This window comes from Trachemys scripta, chromosome 1, assembly GCF_013100865.1.
Source record: "Trachemys scripta elegans isolate TJP31775 chromosome 1, CAS_Tse_1.0, whole genome shotgun sequence".
Classification (NCBI taxonomy): Eukaryota; Metazoa; Chordata; order Testudines; family Emydidae; genus Trachemys; species Trachemys scripta.
Genome location: NC_048298.1, coordinates 310,068,125 through 310,088,238, shown reverse-complemented (window position 1 = coordinate 310,088,238; position 20,114 = coordinate 310,068,125). Strand labels below are relative to the sequence as shown.

The following is a 20,114-nucleotide window of genomic DNA, read 5'->3' as shown; positions in this document are numbered from 1 at the left end:
CCCTACCTGTGCCGTGGGCTGTGGGCAGCTGCTCTGCTGCTCCAAGCTGCACTCCCTCACCGGCCGCTGCTGGCCACAACAGGGAGCAGCACGGGTGGCAGGCTGAGGTGGCGGCACAGCCTCTGCCTGTGGAGAGAGGAGGGGAGGAGGCGCATATGTGATGGCAGCCCTCCCCCCTGGCACCCGCCACAGGGGAGGCAAGGGGGCTTCCTGGACCTGAGAGGGGCCCGTCCCTTAGGAGCACAAACAGTGACGGTGCTGGGTGAGTGTATTGCTGGGAGGACTCAGGAGGCCCCTTCCCCAGAGCTCACTGCAGCCGGTGGGGAGAGGGCTAGGGGACTGTGGAGTTCTCCTGTATGGCCCAAGCCCCCGGGCAGCCTGCCTGTACCCCAAACTCCGCACCCCCAGCCCCGCCCCACCTAGAACCTGCACCCCATAGCCCTCACCCTACACCCCAACCCTCTGCCCTAGCCCTGAGCCCCTCCCACACCCCAAATCCCTCATGCCCAGCCCCACCCCAGAGCCCTCACCCCCAGCCAGAGCCCTCATCCCCGTGTACCCCCCCCCAAATTGTGCAATATAGGGAAACTGTACTGTTTCCAGTCCATTTTTACATTATTTTAAAATATATATCTCAGCTTACAAGGCAGGTGTGGGGTGTGGGGACTTGGACCCGTTCTGTATACCACCAAAAATGATACAAACCTGCCACCCGTAAGAGTAACTAGCAACTTTCCTGGGCTTGCATGAGTCAGAAGTGCATAAATATTTTTTTGCAGAGTCAGGCCTCTCCAAGATTAGTGCTGAATTCACTACTGATAACAACAGCCTCTTAGTATTTTTCAGCTTCCTAGTATTTTCCTACAAACAAATGTAAAATATTTATAAACACAGGCCTAATAACTAGTAGTCGCTGTATTTTGATTTTGCTGGCAAAGGGCCAATATATCCAATGACAAGACTGTTAGTTGACTCAAAGGGATGTAAATACAATACCATCTGAAATCAAATAATAGCCATCATTTAACATGATGATGCTCAGGGGATATGCAATCATGAGTCATGTATGCCGTTGCTTTGACATATACCCACTAGTGTATATGATAAGTATTCTTCAATACCCAGCAGATATTTACCAGAAGAAATACTGTTAAAAGTGTTTGGTTTGCTAATAGACATGTCTTGACAGTTGGCATACATAGAAATTATGAAAGCAATTATTGTGCTTAGCCTTTTAAATCTATTCAAGCATGTTACAAACAGATTACTAAAATATAAACAGTATGTTGGAAACTTGTATAGTCTGTGCTCTGTTCATTACACTTAAATGAAGAAAACTGTAGATCATAATCAAGCTATAACCTTTGGGAGATTAGAAGATGCCAAAAGGTCTTCTTAACTTACTAGGATGCTTTTGTTGTAACAATAAAAATGACCAAGTAGTGTATAGGTCTGTTTTTCAAGTCTGCTCCAGCTCCTTTGCACTGTCCCACTGGTGCAAAGCTACATTAAGCCTGGCTTAATACACTCTCAGAGGATTTCCCTGTGTAAGGGGAATCCATAGTAGTTATATGCCAGCCCACTGCTGGTCCCAAGCCTAGGGGACATCTCCAGAGAAAAGTACATTTTGATGGTGTACTTGCCCCCACCACCACCCTATTCAATTCTCTTTCTTTCTTCTACATCCTATGGTAAAACTTCTGAGAAAGTTATTGGATCTGCCAGCGGTGTCTTGGGATTGGGATCTGATTCTAATTAGGCTCATGGAAACACCATTTACATTGCTGAGGAGTGCATTACTTTTCAGTTAAAGTGGCATGGTTTTTACTACCTCTTCAAAGTGGGTAAGCAAGTTGCAAGCCTGGATGGTTCCTTATACTGAGATCAGATAATACAGTGATGGATACAGTTTTATTATTATTAATTTATTTGTATTGTGGTAGTACCAAGGGGCTGCGATCTTGGACCAGGACCCCGTTATGCCAGGTGCTGTCCAAAGAGAACAAAAAGATATCTCTACCCTAAGGAGTTTACAATCTAATGGGACAAGAACCTAGATAGACTATGTTTAATGAAGATAAAGTGGTTATTCACTGTGTATTTCTGACCAAGATAGGATAAGATTTCACCTAAATTAGTTAATTTCTTTGCTTACCTTTTTTCCTAAGCCTCACACTATGTCAGGGAAACTAGCTTCAGAAAGTGTTTCGATTTCTGATACTGCCATTTGTTGCTCAGTTTATTTTTTTCACAAAATTATTCTTGGTTCTGAGACTCAGGCTTATGCCCAGATCAGAGAGCACTGATTCTGTCTTTATTTAATTAAGTATTCACCAGCAAGCGTTAGCAGACAACTGCAATGGGAGGGCTAATTTACTATAGCAGGGATCTGCAGAGACAATTTTATGATAGAGTTAAAAAAGGTTACTTACCAGTAACTGCAGTTCTCAGAATTTTTTTGCCTACACCCATCCATGCTGACCCCACTTCTGCGGAGTGTCTTTGGTGAGTAAATGAAGCTATGAGAAACTGGATTTATTAGGGGTGGTGCTTTTTATAACAGGGGTTTACAACCTCAAATCAATAGTGCTAATGTTCCAGAATGGTCATACTGCTTTGGAATAGTATGTTCACAGCCACATGAAGACTATGGATGCTGAAAGGCAACCATATTGTCCTTGGCCTCATTTATTCTTCCAGAACTCCGCTGGCTCAGCTTTTGAAATGCATATCTTTTATAGGTTTCAGAGTGATAGCCGTGTTAGTCTGTATCAGCAAAAACAACGAGGAGTCCTTGTGGCACCTTAGAGACTAACAAATGTATTTAGGCATAAGCTTTTGTGGGCTAAAACCCACTTCATCAGATGCATGGAGTGGAACATACAGTAGGGAGGTATAAATACACAGCACATGAAAAGATGGGAGTTGCCTTACCAAGTGGGGGGTCAGTGCTAACCAGGCAATTCAATTAAGGTGGAAGTGAGCTATTCTCAACAGTTGACAAGAAGCGGTGGGAATCACTTTTGTAGTGCTAATGAGGCCAATGTAAACAAGGTGGCCCATTTCAAACAGTTGACTAGAAGGTGTGAGTAATCAGCAGGGGGAAATTCGTTTTTGTAGTGACCCATCCACTCCCAGTCTTTTTTCACGCCTAATTTGATGGTGTCCAGTTTGCAAATTAATTCCAGTTCTGCAGTTTCTCATTGGAATCTGTTTTTGAAGTTTTTTTATTGAAGAATTGCCATTTTTAAGTCTGTTATTGAGTGTCCAGGGAGATTGAAGTGTTCTCCTATTGGTTTTTGAATGTTATAATTCCTGATGTCAGATTTGTGTCCATTTATTCTTTTGTGTAGAGACTGTCTGGTGTGGTTAGGTCCTATGATGGTGTCCCTTGAATAGATATGCGAACAGAGTTGGCACTGGAATTTGTTGCAGGGTTTGGTTCCTGGGTTAGTGTTTTTGTTTTGTGGTGTGTAGTTACTGGTGAGTATTTGCTTCAGGTTAGGGGTCTGTCTGTAAGCGAGGACTGGCTTGTTTCCCAAGGTCTGTGAGAGTGAGGGAGCATCCTTCAGGATAGGTTGTAGATCCTTGATGATGTGCTGGAGAGGTTTTAATTGGGGGCTATAGGTGAAGGCTAGTGCATTCTGTTATTTTCTTTGTTGGGCCTGTCCTGTAGTAGGTGACTTCTGGGTACCCTTCTGGCTCTGTCAATCTGTTTCTTCACTTCACCAGGTGGGTATTGTATTTTTAAGAATGCTTGATAGAGATCCTGTAGGTGTTTGTGTCTATCTGAGAGATTGGAGCAAATGCGGTTGTATCTTAGAGCTTGGCTATTGATGACGGATCATGTGATGTGGTCTGGATGGAAGCTGGAGGCATATAGGTAAGTATAGCGGTCAGTAGGTTTCCAGTATAGGTTGGTGTTTAAGTGACCTTCGCTTATTAGTACTATAGTGTCTAGGAAGTGGATCTCTTGTGTGGACTGGTCCAGGCTGAGGTTGATGGTGGGGTGGGGTGGAAATCGTTGAAATCCTGGTGGAATTCCTCAAGGGCCGCCTTCCCATGGGTCCAGATGATGAAGATGTCATCAGTGTAGCGCAGGTAGAGTAGGGGCATTAGGGGATGAGAGCTGAGGAAGCATTGTTCTAAGTCAGCCATAAAAATGTTGGCATACTGTGGGGCCATGCAGGTTCCCATAGCAGTCCCACTGACTTGAAGGTATAAATTGTCCTCAAATCTGAAATAGTTGTGGGTGAGGACAAAGTCACAAAGTTCAGCCACCAGGTTTGCCGTTATGGTATCGGGGATACTGTTTCTGATGGCTTGTAGTCCATCTTTGTGTGGAATGTTGGTGTAGAGAGCTAGGATGGTGTTTTCTGGAAGATCACCAGAGGATTGTAGTTTCTGTGATGGATTGGATCACAGAAGCCACTTTGGGACTGCCACCTGATGTGCCTAGACTACCTCTGAGCCCATTTTCCCTGTCAACTTGGGACTTCAGTACCTTGCCTTGTTTGAGCCAGACACGCTTACCTGTTGCAAACACAGATCCAAGTCTGAACCACGTCACCCACAAGCTGCATGCTTAACTGAAAACAGCTTAAGAAGTGCTCCTGTCTCCTGCACTCAGATACCCAGCTCCCAATGGGGTCCAAACCCTAAATAAATCCGTTTTACCCTGTATAAAGCTTATACAGGGTAAACTCATAAATTGTTCGCCCTCTATAACACCGATAGAGAGATATGCACAGCTGTTTGCCCCCCCCCCCCCGTATTAATACTTACTCTGGGTTAATTAATAAGTAAAAAGTGATTTTATTAAATACAGAAAGTGGGATTTAAGTGGTTCCAAGTAATAACAGACAGAACAAAGTAAATTATCAAACAAAATAAAATAAAACACACAAGTCTAACCTAACAGTAGGAAACTAAATGCAGGTAAATCTCACCCTCAGAGATGTTCCAATAAGCTTCTTTGACAGACTAGCTTCCTTTTAGTCTGGGTCCAGCAATCATTCACACCCCTGTAGTTACTGTCCTTTGTTCCAGTTTCTTTCAGGCATCCTTTGGGGTGGAGAGGCTATCTCTTGAGCCAGCTGAAGACAAAATGGAGGGTGTTCCCAGGGGCTTATATAGCCTCTCTCTTTTGGGTGGAAACCCCTCCCTCCCCCTGGGTAGAATTACAGCTACAAAATGGAGTTTTGGAGTCACACTGACAAGTCACATGTCCAGGCATGACTCAGTTCTTTACAGGCTGATGCCATTGTCCACATGCTAGTTTGAATGTTCCCAGGAAATTTCAGATGTGGATTGGCATCTACCAAGGTCCATTGTTAGTCAAGTACTCCCAATTACTTGAACAACACCTTCACACTAGGTTGACCAGATTTACCTTAGGTTTCACAGTTTCCTCAGGAAGTCAGTGGTGTCTCGAAGATAGCTGCGAGTGTTGGTAGCGTAGGCCTGCGGAGAGAGTCTACATAGCCAGATAATCCTGCTGTCAGGGTGCCAGTGCCTGAGATGATGGGGCATCCAGGATTCCCAGGTTTATGAATCTTGGGTAGCAGATAGAATACTCCTGGTTAGGGCTCTATGGATGTGTCTGTGTAAATTTGTTCCTGTGTTTCTTCAGGGAGTTTCTTGAGGAGATGGTGTAGTTTATTTTGGTAACCCTTAGTGGGATCAGAGGGTAATGGCCTGTAGAATGGTGTCAGAGAGTTGCCTAGTATAGTTAATCTCTTATGAAGGTTTTAGAACATTTTATTAATGTTAGCATTCTTCATTTACACACACACACACACACACACACACACACACACACACACACACACACACACACACACACCAGCTTTACTTATTTCAGGTAATAAAGAAGAGGTACTGACAGAGATCCAGGTGTCAAAGAGGAGGCACTAAGACATATTGATAAAAAGCAACAAGACACCATGGCATTTATACAATAAAATGTAAATTGGGCACTCCTATTTACTCTCTTATAATACAAGAACAAAGGGCTATTAAATTAGATTGTGAGATGTCACATTTAAAACTGATAAAATAAATACTTCTTTACACAGTGCATAATTAACCTGTGTAGCTCACTGTCACAAGATATCCTTGAAGCCAAGTGCTTAGGCTTGGTGAGCGAACAGTTCTTGTACCAATTTAACTACTGTACTTTGATTAGAGCTGTATATTTTTAATCAAATTAGTTAAATCAGTACAAATCATAGTGTAGATGAAGATATTTTGGTATAAAGGTGCCTTATCAGTATAGTTTGTTATCCATCCCTACACAAATAAGCTATATCAGTGTAAGCACCATTACCAGTATAACTGTGTCCACATTAAGGACACTTCAACAATACTGATATAATGAAAGTAGTACAATATGTGTATAGAAAAGCCCTCGGTAAGATTTTTAAAAGGATTAGACATTTACATGGCTAATAAGAGCATCCATAGTAATGTCAGATAGGATAAAACATTATAAAGGATATAAGCTTCATGCTTCAAATCGTAAATCAACTTCTAATTGACCGGGGTTAGGAAAAACTTTCCCTCTAGGCAGATTTTTTCCATAATTGTCCATCACAGGGTTTCTTGCACCTTTCTCTGAAGCATCTGATACTGGCCACTGTCAGAGATAGGAACTAGACTAATGGACTACTGATGTAATCCAGTATGGCAATCCCTGTGTTCCTATCACATTCTTCTTAGCTCTGCATTCTGTTTCTACAACATAGAAGGAGCTTCTAGAGAGGAAGTTGGTTATGGAAGGAGATTTTAGGTAAGCAGATCCAACAGGTGAGTCAGAATGTGATTCTGAATTGGGAGCCGATCTTATTATTTGCACAACATTTGCAAACATGAGTGACTGAAGTTAGTCAGGATCCTGAATCCATCTTTAAGTACTAAAACTATGGCCTGGTTTTCAAAGAAGATGAGCAATCCCAGTTCCCATTGAAGTGACACTGTACCATAGTATATTTGTCTACACATTAAAGCAAAACAATAAACTTCCAGGTTAAGTGAGAGGAAACTTTGAACAATCTGTATGTGAAACTCACATGAATCCAGACTGGATAGTTTTTTCACATGACCGTCTCACATGTTAACACATTTGTTTTTTTCCTGTGCCTGACTGAATGCAAAGGTACCTCATAGGAACAAATAATTTGCCATTGGCAATGTCAGGACCGAATTGAAGAGAGAATGGATCGGTTGCCAGTTTGACTGGGTAGTGCTTATTACCTGCCTGGTTTAGTAGTGAGCAGGCAGTGTGGACTTGAAATTATTTTTTCAGCCCTCCCTGGGGCTAAACCACATTGATTTCTCTTATGTAATCTGAGCTGCAGACAAACATGCCATGGGTGAGTTAAAGACAGAGATTGAACTTGAATTTAGCTTGCCTCGTTGCTCTGATTTTTTTAGATGTTTACAATTATACATGCAGTTTTTAATATATATTAAATATAAATTGTGTGAAAGGCTATACCTTTATTATGGAGGTAATGGTAAAGGCTCCGCAGTTAGGGTCAACATAGACTATCATCCCCAAACTCACAGCACTTCCTTTATGAGTAAAGAATGAATTTTCCATTCACATACAAGTAAATCTGTAAATCAGTTTGAGTTCAAATTAATTAAAAACTGAGTCCTTTAAGAAAATTTAGGAAGTGTCAATCTTTTCTTTGTTCTGAATTATCTTAATAATGGAATAACACAGACTCTTCAACTTTCCATATAATTAAAATGAATTGTAATCTTGTGCATAGGCTGTATTTGAAAAAAATAGATTGAAATTAAACTAAGTTATTCATGATTGTTGTATTTAATTATTATGATTATATAGACTACAGAGGGGCTCAGGTAACTTTTAAGTAGGGCCATTGTGACTATAGAGGTAAATCAACCAATTACCACCCTTCTCCTATAGCTAATTTGCATGCAATAGGTCTATTGGCTGTAATGAGACAGTGGTATGAAGCAGACAGGACCGTGTGTCAAGAGTTTTCGTTGGTTGACTACTTGACCCAATTATCACTGCTCCCTAAAGTTTCTTTGCTTGCATACTAGCTTGGGCATCTCTGCTTGAAAGTCTCCCCATAGCACTGCTGCCTCTGCTCCACTAAGCACCAAGCCAGACCTTCTGGGGAAACTGAGGGAGGAGTGCACGGGGAGCCCTTAAACCCCAGAGTCATTGGGATTCTGGCACAGGACTCCCCAAACCTACTCTCATATTTTGTCTGTCTCATTAACACCACCCTCTAACTCATACATCAATAAGAAATTAAGGGTCAGAGTCACCAGTGAAATTTGACTGGTTTGCACGGCTGTGATGCAAAGCAGCTGTACACCTATTTTAATTGGCTAGTGCACACTGGCTGTTTTTCTCTGCAGTGATGTTCCAGTGAATTTGCCCATAAAAGGTCATTTTTAAAAATTATTTACGGTTGATTTTACATATCATCAAAGCATTAGAAATGTCACATGGTCAATTTTGCTTTAGGTTTCTTGTTTAATGTTGTTTGAAATTTTTAATAACTTTTAAATACCAGGGAAATTCCAAGACTGAAAACTACATTTTGATGCAGATAAGGTTGAGAGTATATATCAGTAGCTTAAGGGTAAAAACATTGCATAGATGTTGTAATTATTCCAAAACTATGCATTACAAAGCCAGGATAGTATATTAATACATTATGGCTTTGTAAAGTATGGTTTTGGGATAATTATACCATCCCTATAATTTTTTAATTGATTGATATGTACTCTCAAATTTAACTCCATTATAATATAATTCTTAGGCTGGGAATAAAAATAATTCTCTTTCTAAATTAGATAAAGATAAAGCTTTCATTTGGAAAGTTTCCTTCATTTTAGTAAAAATCAGTAAGATCAGAATCAGAAAGAAACTGGTGACTAAATAAGCATCACTCTAAAATGAGCATCACTCTAAGAATACAGTTTGATTTGATTAATATAGCCTCTAATTTATTTTCAGAAACAGTTGTCCAGTGAATAATATCTTATCATTGCTTTCATTTAGAATGACTATCAGGGACTTATTTTTTTTATTACTCAGTTTAATCTAAAATGACTTCTGAAATAAACAATTTCCCCCTTTAGTAAAGCCAGTTTAATCAGGATTAATTAACCTACAGAAGGATTCCTCTAAATGAGAAGTCATAATTTCAATAAGTATTTTAGAATCTACATTCAACAATATACTCTCAATTAAAAAGAAAGAGTGTGAAATTATTATTCTTTGGAGGGTCAGTCTGCTGCATGATTTTCTGATGGAGCAATCTCATTTTCAACAGGAAACTGTTGTAGAATACAGAATTATTTTGTGGGCCTTGTAATTGTAGAATTCAGGATCAAAGCCATCTGGTTCCGGTTTAATATCTACTGTAGCATTATTTAATCTATTGAACAGGCAGAGACTTATTAAGACTTATTTTAACGTATTCTGTTTGACAAAGATTAACTTTCTCAAAAAAACCCTGCCTTTTTTGTTGAAAAGTGTTGTATGAAGATTACAAATGTATTATTGATAGCTTTGATACAAACTCTCTTGTTGCAAATCTGAAATGATAGCAGTCCTTTCTGATATCCTTTAGTTAACATTGTTTATCCGGGGGTGGGTTTTGGTGTTTTTTTTTTTTTTTTTTTTTTTTTTTTTAAGATAGATTGTTTTACTATAATTAGCAAAAGCACAAATGGTTCATAGGTTTCATAATCTGTCACTGGTTTATATGGAGTAGAGAATAAATATAGCATTGTTTTTTCTAAATGATTTTTAGACTCAAATTTAGTAACACTCATAAACTTGGTTTGATTCGCACTTAGCAAATCTTTGTGATATCATGACTCTAATATAATAATCTAATAAGAGGGTAATACTGTATATTTCATTTTCTCTTTTACAATAAAGTAAACTTCTTTTAGGGTCTGATATTGCAGCACTTATTTGTACATTGCTAGTGATGTCAATGGGTGTTTTGCTTATGAACTGCATCATCCTGTTCATAATTATTGTGATGGTGGTCAGACAGTGGTGGTCACAAGAAGAATGTCTGAGCTGTAATTAAGCTCTTTTTCTTTAAGGTTGGGCAGGACAGAGTGAGTTGAGAAATAAATTTAATACCATCGAAAAATACTTAAAAGATTTCCCCTTAATAGTAGTAAGGACCAAATTCTGCCCTTTCATATGGTTTCATAGACTCTATAGCTGGAAAGACCTATTGTGCATCATCTAGTCCGTGCACTGTCATCACTACTCTCTCTTTTGGCCTGTTAGAGGATAGTGTGAATGAGAACCACTGAAGTCAGAGATGCAATGCATCTATTAAGTCACCGAGGCCCAGATCCTCAAAGGTATTTAGGAGACTAATTCCCATTTAATTGAATGGGAGTTAGGCACCTAAATAACTTTGAGGATCTGGGTCATAGTCCATTTCCCAACCAACGCTGGAATGTTCCCCAAAGTATATTTTTCTAGTGTTTGCCCAGTCTAGTTTTAAAAACATCAAGTCTGGGGTCTTCCCTGACTTCTTTTGGAGTGACTGTGCAACAGCCTAATAGATCTCAGTGCTAGGAAGATTTTTCCTGATTTTCAGCCTCAATTTACTACTTCTTAATTTTATCTCATCACTCATAATTATACTTTCATGTAATAAAGTACTCTAAATAATTGCTTTCCTTGAGATTAAACCTCTTCAAATATTTGTAGACAGTATTTCCACACATATCTGCCCTCCTTAGCTGTCACTTAATCAAACTATACATATCTAAATCATTTTTTAAAAAAAAAAAATCTTTCCTCATATGTTATTTTCTCCAACCCTCCTCTCTTGCTGTTTTCTGAACTCCCTCAAGTTTATCAGGTTCTCTTTAATAATGAGATCTGAAAATGAAAGATTTATTTGAGTTATGATTGTACCAAAAGATAGAAACTATTCTCTCCCTGATATGATGCCACTTCTTACATAGTCCAAAATTACAGTTGCCTTTTTTAATCATTTGTTTATTTTGCAGAACTGTTTTTAGTTAATTAAACAAATAATACAGGCCAGATTCTTAGGTGGTGTAAATCAACATTGCTATAATAAAGCCATGGAGCTACACTGATATACAACTGAGGATCTGGTCCTGTATATGTAAAACACACAGGTGTAGATGAGGTATTATTTAAAGGCAAATAGACCTTTAATTTGGTGCCACATAATTCTATATAAGAAAGTATGGTACTTGTATAGCATTCCAGTATTCCGGTATAAACCAATATCTAATTTTCTGTCCCGTATTGCTTATATCACTTTCTGCATTACTGTTTTCAAGGATTTTCTTCAGATTGCTTGCATTATTTACATTATTCCAAGTTAAATCTCATTTTGGTGGCAATATTTCTAGTCTCTCTAGATCCAATTCAATTATTACTTATGTCCTTGCTTGCATTTGCAATTCATCCAAATCATCATCTGAAAATTTCAGCAACATGCTAGTTATGCCCTCTTCTAAATCATTAGTGAAAATACTGAGTAAGACAGAGCTTGATACAGATCCTTTAAACACTTCACACAAAGTATTATCTACCCTGTATATGTGGTTCTTCAGCCAGTGTTCAGCACCGTCATTTTTCAGATCCAAGCCAATTTGAATTAATATTGAGGTAAGATTCCATTGGCTTCACTTTAGAACTGCATGCACACACAATTTGGCCCTAAGATATTGGAAAAGATCAGTCCAAAATATTAGGGTAAACAGTTAGTCTTACCCGAGTATATAGCTGCTACCGCTTCAAATGCAACTTGCTGTGACTACCAGAATTTAATTGTCCCAGGATTCATGTACACATCTGCAACATCATTATTTGAGTTTGTTATACCTTTATGTTCAAATTGTTATAAAAAAAACTATACAGGTGATAAATTGAACAGTTAAGGAGGGTTACTGATGTAGAAAAATGTTATCAAGTAGAGTTTACCCTGATCCAAACTATTTTAGCAGCATCCTCAGAGGTCATCATAGAATCATAGGACTGGAAGTGACCCTGAGAGGTCATCTAGTCCAGTCCCCTGCACTCATGGCAGGGCTAAAGTATTATCTAGACCAGTGGTTCTCAAAGCCGGTCTGCCGCTTGTTAAGGGAAAGCCCCTGGCGAGCCAGGCCGGTTTGTTTAACTGCTGCATTTGCAGGTTCGGCCGAACGCGGCTCCCACTGGCCGCGGTTGCTGCTCCAGGCCAATTGGGGCTGCGGGAAGCGGCACAGGCCAAGGGATGTGCTGTCTGCCCTTCCCACAGCCCCCATTGGCCTGGAGCGGCGAACCGCGGCCAATGGGAGTCGCAATCGGTCAAACCTGCGGACATGGCAGGTAAACAAACCAGCCCGGCCTGCCAGGGACTTTCCCTGAACAAGCGGCGGACCGACTTTGAGAACCACTGATCTAGACCAGGGGTGTTTCTGGAGCCACATGCGGCTCTTTAGAAGTTAATATGTGGCTCCTTGTATAGGCACCGACTCTGGGAGTGGAGCTAAAGAGGCCAACTTTCCAATGTGCCAGGGGGTGCTCACTGCTCAACCCCTGGCTCTGCCACAGGCCCTTCTCCCACTCCATCCCTTCCCGCCAGGGCCGTCCCTACCCATACTCAAAGCACGCAGCTGCACATAGGGTGACCAGACGTCCCGATTTTATCGGGACTGTCCCGATATTTGCTTGTTTGTCCCGTGTCCCGACCAATGTTAAGTCGGGACACTGGACAAACAAGCAAATGCTCCGGAGCCCGGAAGTGCTCGCACCCCATCCCCCCTGCCCCGACTCCACCCCTTCCTTCCCCCATTGGCTCCCTCCCCGAATCCCCGCCTCTTCCCCAGGCTCGCCATTCCTCCTCCTTCCGGTGCTTGTGGAGGGAGGCCCGGGAGACGCAGGGGAAGCGCAGGGCCAGAATGAGTGAGAGTCCAGTCTGGCCCCAAGCGCAGGCAGGACTCAGTCGGGCGGTAGGGAGAGTAGGGGGGCGGCCCGCGGGGCCAGGCAGCAGCTGTTCTCCCCCCACCAAAGGTTCTTTGTCAATGCTGTCATAAGTGCATTTGCACCTCCGATTTCTTTTTGGCAAGTGTTATAGAACTTCCTTTCTTGGTCTTGTGGTATATTTAAAACTGTTAAAATTGTAAAATATCACGTTCAGTTGTCGAGGGCTTTCCTGGTCCTACTTGTAAGGTATAGGGCTCTGTAGGAAAGCCTGCCATCTGGGTCAGTCTGTGCAGAGAGCCAGCCTAGAGCAAGGTAGGGTGACTTGTGCCTCTTTGCCTTAGGGAGCAGCTGCTTTGTCTCTCTGTCTTTGATTTTTGCAAGTTAGGGTTCAGGATTCTAAGAAATAAAGTTGTGTTGTGTTGCAGCCTTCCAGAAAGAGTGTTTTATTTTTCTAACTTCTCTCTTCATATGCCATGAACATAACAAGTCTTATTGCTGCTGACCTCAACAGGCATGATTTTCTGCACATAGTTTAATATCAAGGAATTGGTTTGAGAGGAGATTACAATAAGTATACTTGTCTATGGCAAAGTTAGGCCCCAATTCTGTCAACACTATTCATGTGCTTAACTATAGAACTATTCACATGAGCAGAGTTAAGTATATGCATGAGTGTTTGCAGGCAGGGCCGTCCCTAGGGAGGTACGGGGCCTCGGACAAATCAGCCACTCTGCTAGTCTCCTCGCCGTCTGCCCGGCACACCTGCCCGCCTCCTCATCCGCCAGCCTGCCGCTCTCCTGCTTGCCATCCACCCGCCTCCCCGCTAGTCTCCTCACCGTCTGTCCGGCGTGCACCTCCCCCCAGCCCAACCACCGACCTCCCACCCGCCTGCCTCCTCACCCCCCTCCCGCCTGCCGCTCGCCTCCTCCCCCGCTTCCCCGCCGCTCGCCTCCCCATTCGCTTCCTCACTTGAATACCAGGACAAATCGCGTCCCCATCGTACATTGGTCAGGACGCGGGACAAAGGGCTAAATATCAGGACAGTCCCAATTTTATCGACGCGCGGGACCCCCCAAAGTGCAGGGCCAGGGCGGTCGCCCCGATTCGGCCTACGCAAAGGACAGTTCTGTTTGCAGGATCAGAGCCTTATCTTTAAAAAAATGTAGTAGTTAATGCTGTTATTTTTTTTCTTCTTGAATAAGTGCAACATGGTAATTTTTTTTAACCAGAAATACCTCTTTCCAAACTGAGTCTGCATCCAAAGCTGATATCAGAGATGTTGAGTCCAAAGATGCTGCATGCAGTGACAGCTTTTGGCTTTAAGAAAATATGGACAATGAACATGATCAAAGACAACTTCAGTAAATAAATTCTGGTTTATGAAAAAGAACAAATGTGTATTTTGTGAAGAGATGGTAGCAAGTAAAGAATGTACTGCTGCATTGAAATATCAAATTGAGAAATGTAATTACATTCCCTTTAAACTCTTATTTTTTCCCCCCCTTCTCTCTTCACTTTTCAGATCAATAACACGATCTTATTACCGCAATTCTGTTGGTGGCTTACTGGTGTTTGACATCACAAACCGGCGATCTTTTGAACATGTGAAAGACTGGCTAGAAGAAGCGAAAATGCATGTACAGCCATTTCAAATTGTGTTTCTGTTAGTTGGACATAAATGTGATTTAGTGTCACAGCGTCAGGTTACAAGAGAAGAAGCTGAAAAACTGTCATCTACTCGTGGTATGAAATACATAGAAACCTCAGCAAAAGATGCCACAAATGTTGAAGAATCCTTTACGATTCTGACCCGAGACATATATGAACTTGTAAAGAAAGGAGAAATTTCTATACAGGATGGATGGGAAGGTGTTAAAAGTGGCTTTGTTCCAAATGTTGTCCATTCATCAGAGGAGGCTGTAAAGCCTAGAAGACAATGCATCTGCTAAATTCATAGAATGCCAAAGAGCATATCAGGTGTTCAGAGAGTGATACCAACATAAATAACATCATTCTGAAGACATAATAGATCATGATGTAGTTGAATCACCAAATGATAATTCGTTTTTGTATCATTTTGTCTAATTCATAACTTCATAAAATTTAAAGTGCTTTTTTCCCCACAATACAATAACTTTGAGCAGTCTTCAAGAAAATAAATTCGATATTGCTTAAGGAAAAATATGTGCTAAGTAGCAAGATGTTGAGAAAGTGCAATAATCATCATGGTAGCGTCCTTTATGGGCTTTGGATTTTGAACAGAGTTTAAAATCAAGCTCTTGTATATAGGCTAAGTGCTGATAAGCTCGTTGCTCCAGTTCATCCTGCCTCCGTTTGGGATAAAAAGTATTATAACTTGTACTTTTTTTATTGTGATTCTTCATTCATGAAGAATGGATTTGCTAAAAGACAGCTAAGATTTAGAGCACTGTAGAATTTCATAATATAAATCACTTTGAAGAAAGCAAACTGAAAGATTGCTCCATCAGCAAACACTTTTGTTATGACTGTGAATACAAGCCTTATTAAAGAAAAAGAATGTATTTGAGAAGACTAATATATTTATATACTAAAACAGGGAATAGAAGAAATGAAGTTTAGTATGAAATATTTTCTGAATCACCAGTGTAACTAGATGTAATGCAAGAAATGGTATAGCTGTTATTCTAGATGCATAGAAAATAGATTTTCCAACTACTAGAAGCTAGATACCAAGAAGGTAATTTAAAATTTGTAAAATGTAAAATTTTTGTTCAAAATAGGAGTTGCTTTAGGCAAGTATGATGATTATATATTTTAAGGAATCAGTTTACACTTCTGAGCTATAATAATTAATTCATCCATGAAAATATTTATCACAGTTGATAACCTAATATTTATTGGGCCAGATCCTCAGCTGGGATACTTGGCGTAAAGTTACACCAATTACACAAGCTGAAGATCTTGCCCACTAACTTTAAAGAATAATTCTGATTCTGTCTAGAAGTAAAATTCAAGAAAATATTTAGGGCTGTGTCCTCAGGGGACTCCTGCCCTGAATATGGAGAAAATAGGGATTGGTTTATTCTCAGCCACTCTTTGTCAATTGTGGTCCACAGAATAAAAGGTTCTGAGAATCTAGCAGTTAGGAATTGGCATGTTGGAAGGGGAGGGAGTCCATAAGAGGATTTCACTCTTAAGAGGTAGACATAGAATGAAAAAGGTTGGAGGATTCCTGTTCTCAGAAAACAAACACTGAATCTTAAACTACGAAATTTGACCCAGCAAGTCTGCTGCATTTTAACTGACCTTGGGCCCACCTTCCTGACTACCTATGGGCATAACACATACTTGCTTTGTGAAGAATATTCCCTTATGTGTCACTAATATGCCAAGTAACCCGATGTCACTTGTATCTTGGCGGCAAAACAGATGGATGGCTCACACTTGATGAGTGTTCACCTCTGAATCAACTGCACTAAAAATCCCTTGACTTCAAATGGCATTGAACTGAACTCTTCAAGGGCCTGATTCTTATTTATATTAAGGCCCCTTTATACTGGCAGAGTGATATAAAGGGAGCTTAGTATAAATGGGAATCTGGCCCTAAGATTCTAGTGCCATAATATAGCAGTTAACATAAATCTGCTGTGTGCCATGAACCAACCTATTCCTGTGTATTACATGCTGCTAGAGGCAAGGGGCCTGATTCTCCACTGACTTTCACCTTTTAGAGCTTGTCTATACAAACACTTAGTTTACAGCTAGCCGGGGTGGTGCAGCACATTAAGGGCATGTCTACACTGCACAGAAAACCCCATGGCATCGAGTCTCAGAGCCCAGGTCAACTGACTTGGGCTCGTGGGATTCAGGCTGCAGGGCTAAAAATAGCAGCCTAGACATTTGGACTGGTGCCATGCCTCCCACTTTTTAACATGGGTGTAGTTTTGGGGGGCAGGGTTGGCCTTGGGTTTACAGTTTGGGGGGGCAATACTGCCACCAAGCGCAGCCCCTGCCAGCACCACTCCGCACCTGCAGGAGGCTTGCAGTTTGGGGGGGCAATGCCGCTCCCTGCTACCCAAAATATGACCATGTTAAAATGGGAGAGTGCATATCCCCCTGGTTCTGGCATCACCCTCCCACTGTTACAAAGGTTCCAGGGCCCTTGCTTATAGGTCTCAAAATATTTCCTCATAGCTTATAAGGGAGACAGCATAGTCCAATGGCTAAAGCATCAGATTGAGAGTCAGAAGACGTGAATTCTGACTCATTGTGTAACCATGGGCAAGTCACTTAAGCTCTATGCTTCAGTTTCCTCATCTCTAAAATAGGAATGATAATTCTTACTCACCTTTGCAAAGCCATTGAGATGTAGCACGACTATAAACACATGGGGGCAGGGACCCTTTTACCTGTGTGATTGTACAGCACCTGTCACAATGGAGCCTGGAGACTATGGCTTCTACCACAATGCAAATAATAGTTACACAGATGAAAAGAGCTATATAAGTGCTAAGTATTATTATTTTAAGTCTACATTTAATTGCAGGCATCCACAGGCCAAAGTTGTTCATTTGTAAAAAAGATTCCTGAACCCTCTGGAGCCACCACACTTTTCTTTCTATGTGGAAGATTTTGGGTGTGGAAACATTGGGGAAATATGCACAGACGAATGAAACAATCAGCTGAATACAGCCTTAATGATCTCTATTGGGAATGTTGTAGTCTTCAATTAATTATGATGGGAGGAATGATTTAACCAGATTGGACTGTGTGAGGAATTGCCATAGCCAATAAAACCAGAAAGGATTTGCAATGCATTTTAAAGTACTGTGCACATATTCATCTTATTTGTAGCACCTATAACTGTAGAGTAATGTGTAAATTCAAACATTGCATATCTAGATAACATTAAAATGATACAGTACTGTCTCACTACACACGTTTAATAGAAGTCTCTGCTGTATAGCTGACTTGATGAAATGTATGAACTTGCTTTTATATGTTTTGCAGTGCAATATAGAAGTAACAGCTTGAGCACGTTGTAGATATCTGATTATATCTTAATGCACCTTAATTCTTTTTTCAAGAAAGTTTAAAGATAATCACTTGAAACTAATAGTGGAGCTTAATATTGTTCTTTATAGATCATTTTGCCTGCCAAATTAAAACATAGAAATGGTAGCGGGAAAAATAATCCTTTACAATTAAATATTTGTTCTGAAGTATTTTATGTATGGTAAGTCCCATTTATGGATAAGTAGAATCCTAAAAACAAGTCTGTCTGCATTTGGATTCCAGTGTCCACTAATGCAGTGGTTCTCAACCAGGGGTATGCAGAGGTCTTCCAGGGGGTACATCAACTCATCTAAATACTTGCCTAGTTTTAGAACAGGCTACATAAAAAGCACTAATGAAGTCAGTAGAAATTAAAATTTCATACGGACAATGACTTGTTTATACTGCTCTGTATACTATAGACTGAAATGTAAGTACAATATTTATATTCCAATCATTTTATTTTATAATATGGGAAAAATGAGAAAGTAAGCAATTGTTCAGTAATAGTTTGCTGTTACACTTTTGTATTTTTAAGTCTGATTTTGTAAGCAAGTAGTTTTTAAAGTGAGGTGAAACTTGAGGTATACAAGACAAATCAGACTCCTGAAAGGGGTACAGTAGTCTGGAAAGGTTGAGAGCCACTGATCTAAAAAATTCTGGCATCCAAAACTTTGGTTTGTGTCCCGCCACTGCAATTTTAAAAATGTAATTAGAGCTTTAAGATGTTTGAAAATTTGCTAGTGAAGAAAAATAATCTTGCTCTGCTCACTGAAATGCTTTACGCAGTAGAGTTCTCCAGATAGCTGTGGCTTACAATGTGCCCTAAGTGGCAGCACATAGCTTAGGAACAGATCAGAGAATGAATTGTGACTCAAATTTAGTCAGTTTCTCCCCTGCTCCCCAATCCTCTGAGAGGGAGGGCAGTATATCAGGTAGCCTCTTTTCCTGATGCAGCTTGCTCCCCACTGTGCATCCAGCCAGCCACTCTGGCTGGCAGGTGGAGAGAACAGAGCCTGGGCTCCTCTCACTCTCCACTTCTTGCCATCCTTGCTCTCCCACAGGAGCTGGAGCCATGGCCTAAGCAGCCCTTATTCAGCCATGTAGGGAAGAAGGGGGTGGAGGGGCAGGGCTTAGTCCCCTGCGTGTAAGAGCTGTGGCAATCTAGCCAAAATGTTTTAAAATATTTTTCAAAACCACCTAGGACAATTGTTAATAGTTAAGACTCTTCTTGCTGGTTTTGCAGAGACAATCTTTTAAATAATTTCATGGAATGCTGTTCCCAAAACAAAATATTTGAATGTAGTAATATTTACAGCAATTCCTAATTACCAAAAGAACCACAAGTTAACACCACAGTAGTCTGACAGTAATAATTATGAATTTCAAAGGAACAGGTACTATCCTTTATGGAATTGAGTCTACACATATTCATTTCAGAGACTGTGTACTACAAAATAATAAAGGTTGTAACCAAATTATTTGTATAATTATATAAACCACTTTAAAAGAATTAGTTGCTATGATTTGCACAACAAAATAAAGAGATTATGAATGTGCTAGAAGAAAAATCTGATTGCTTGTCAGTGATTCTTTTTTATTTATTTATGTATTTATATTGCAATAACACCTTGAGTCCTAGTCATGGACCTGGCTAACAGGATAAGGAATAGTGTGGCCAATTTCTGAATGTATTTAGAAATAGGAGTATTTGTGTTGAATGCCACATTCAGCTGTCCATCCACTTAGGAGGAAAAAAACTTCCAAAAGCATATCTCATTGGCATACCGACACGTTCTATTGGCTGGCTCCCAATTCTTAAACTTTAAAAGTGTGGCTCTCTGAAAAATGACTCTATAAATATGGCATCCTCTTACTCAGCAGTTCTTTCCTCAGCACTATGGCGCTAACCCATCTAAAACAGAGCGTTAAATTCTATTTTGTGCGCATCAACAACAGAATTGTTTACTCAATTACAATTGCTGCGCAAATCTGGTGAAGGCAGCGAGGTTGCAAAAATGTCACTGGGGCCATAATACGAAGACGATATTACACAGGTGTAATTGAGAACATAATTTGGCCCACAGTACATTTATTACTG

At 40.5% G+C, this 20,114-nt stretch overlaps 1 protein-coding gene across 1 annotated transcript in view; it reads left to right on the top strand.

Annotated features, from left to right (window-relative positions):
* Positions 1-18,314, top strand: part of RAB39A (RAB39A, member RAS oncogene family) — a 23,362-nt gene extending 5,048 nt beyond the window's left edge. The window contains exon 2 of the mRNA XM_034758841.1: positions 14,499-18,314. Coding sequence (XP_034614732.1) covers positions 14,499-14,925 — 427 coding nt within the window. The 3' untranslated portion in view covers positions 14,926-18,314. The remainder of the gene's footprint in view (positions 1-14,498) is intronic.
* The last annotated feature ends 1,800 nt before the right edge of the window (positions 18,315-20,114 follow it).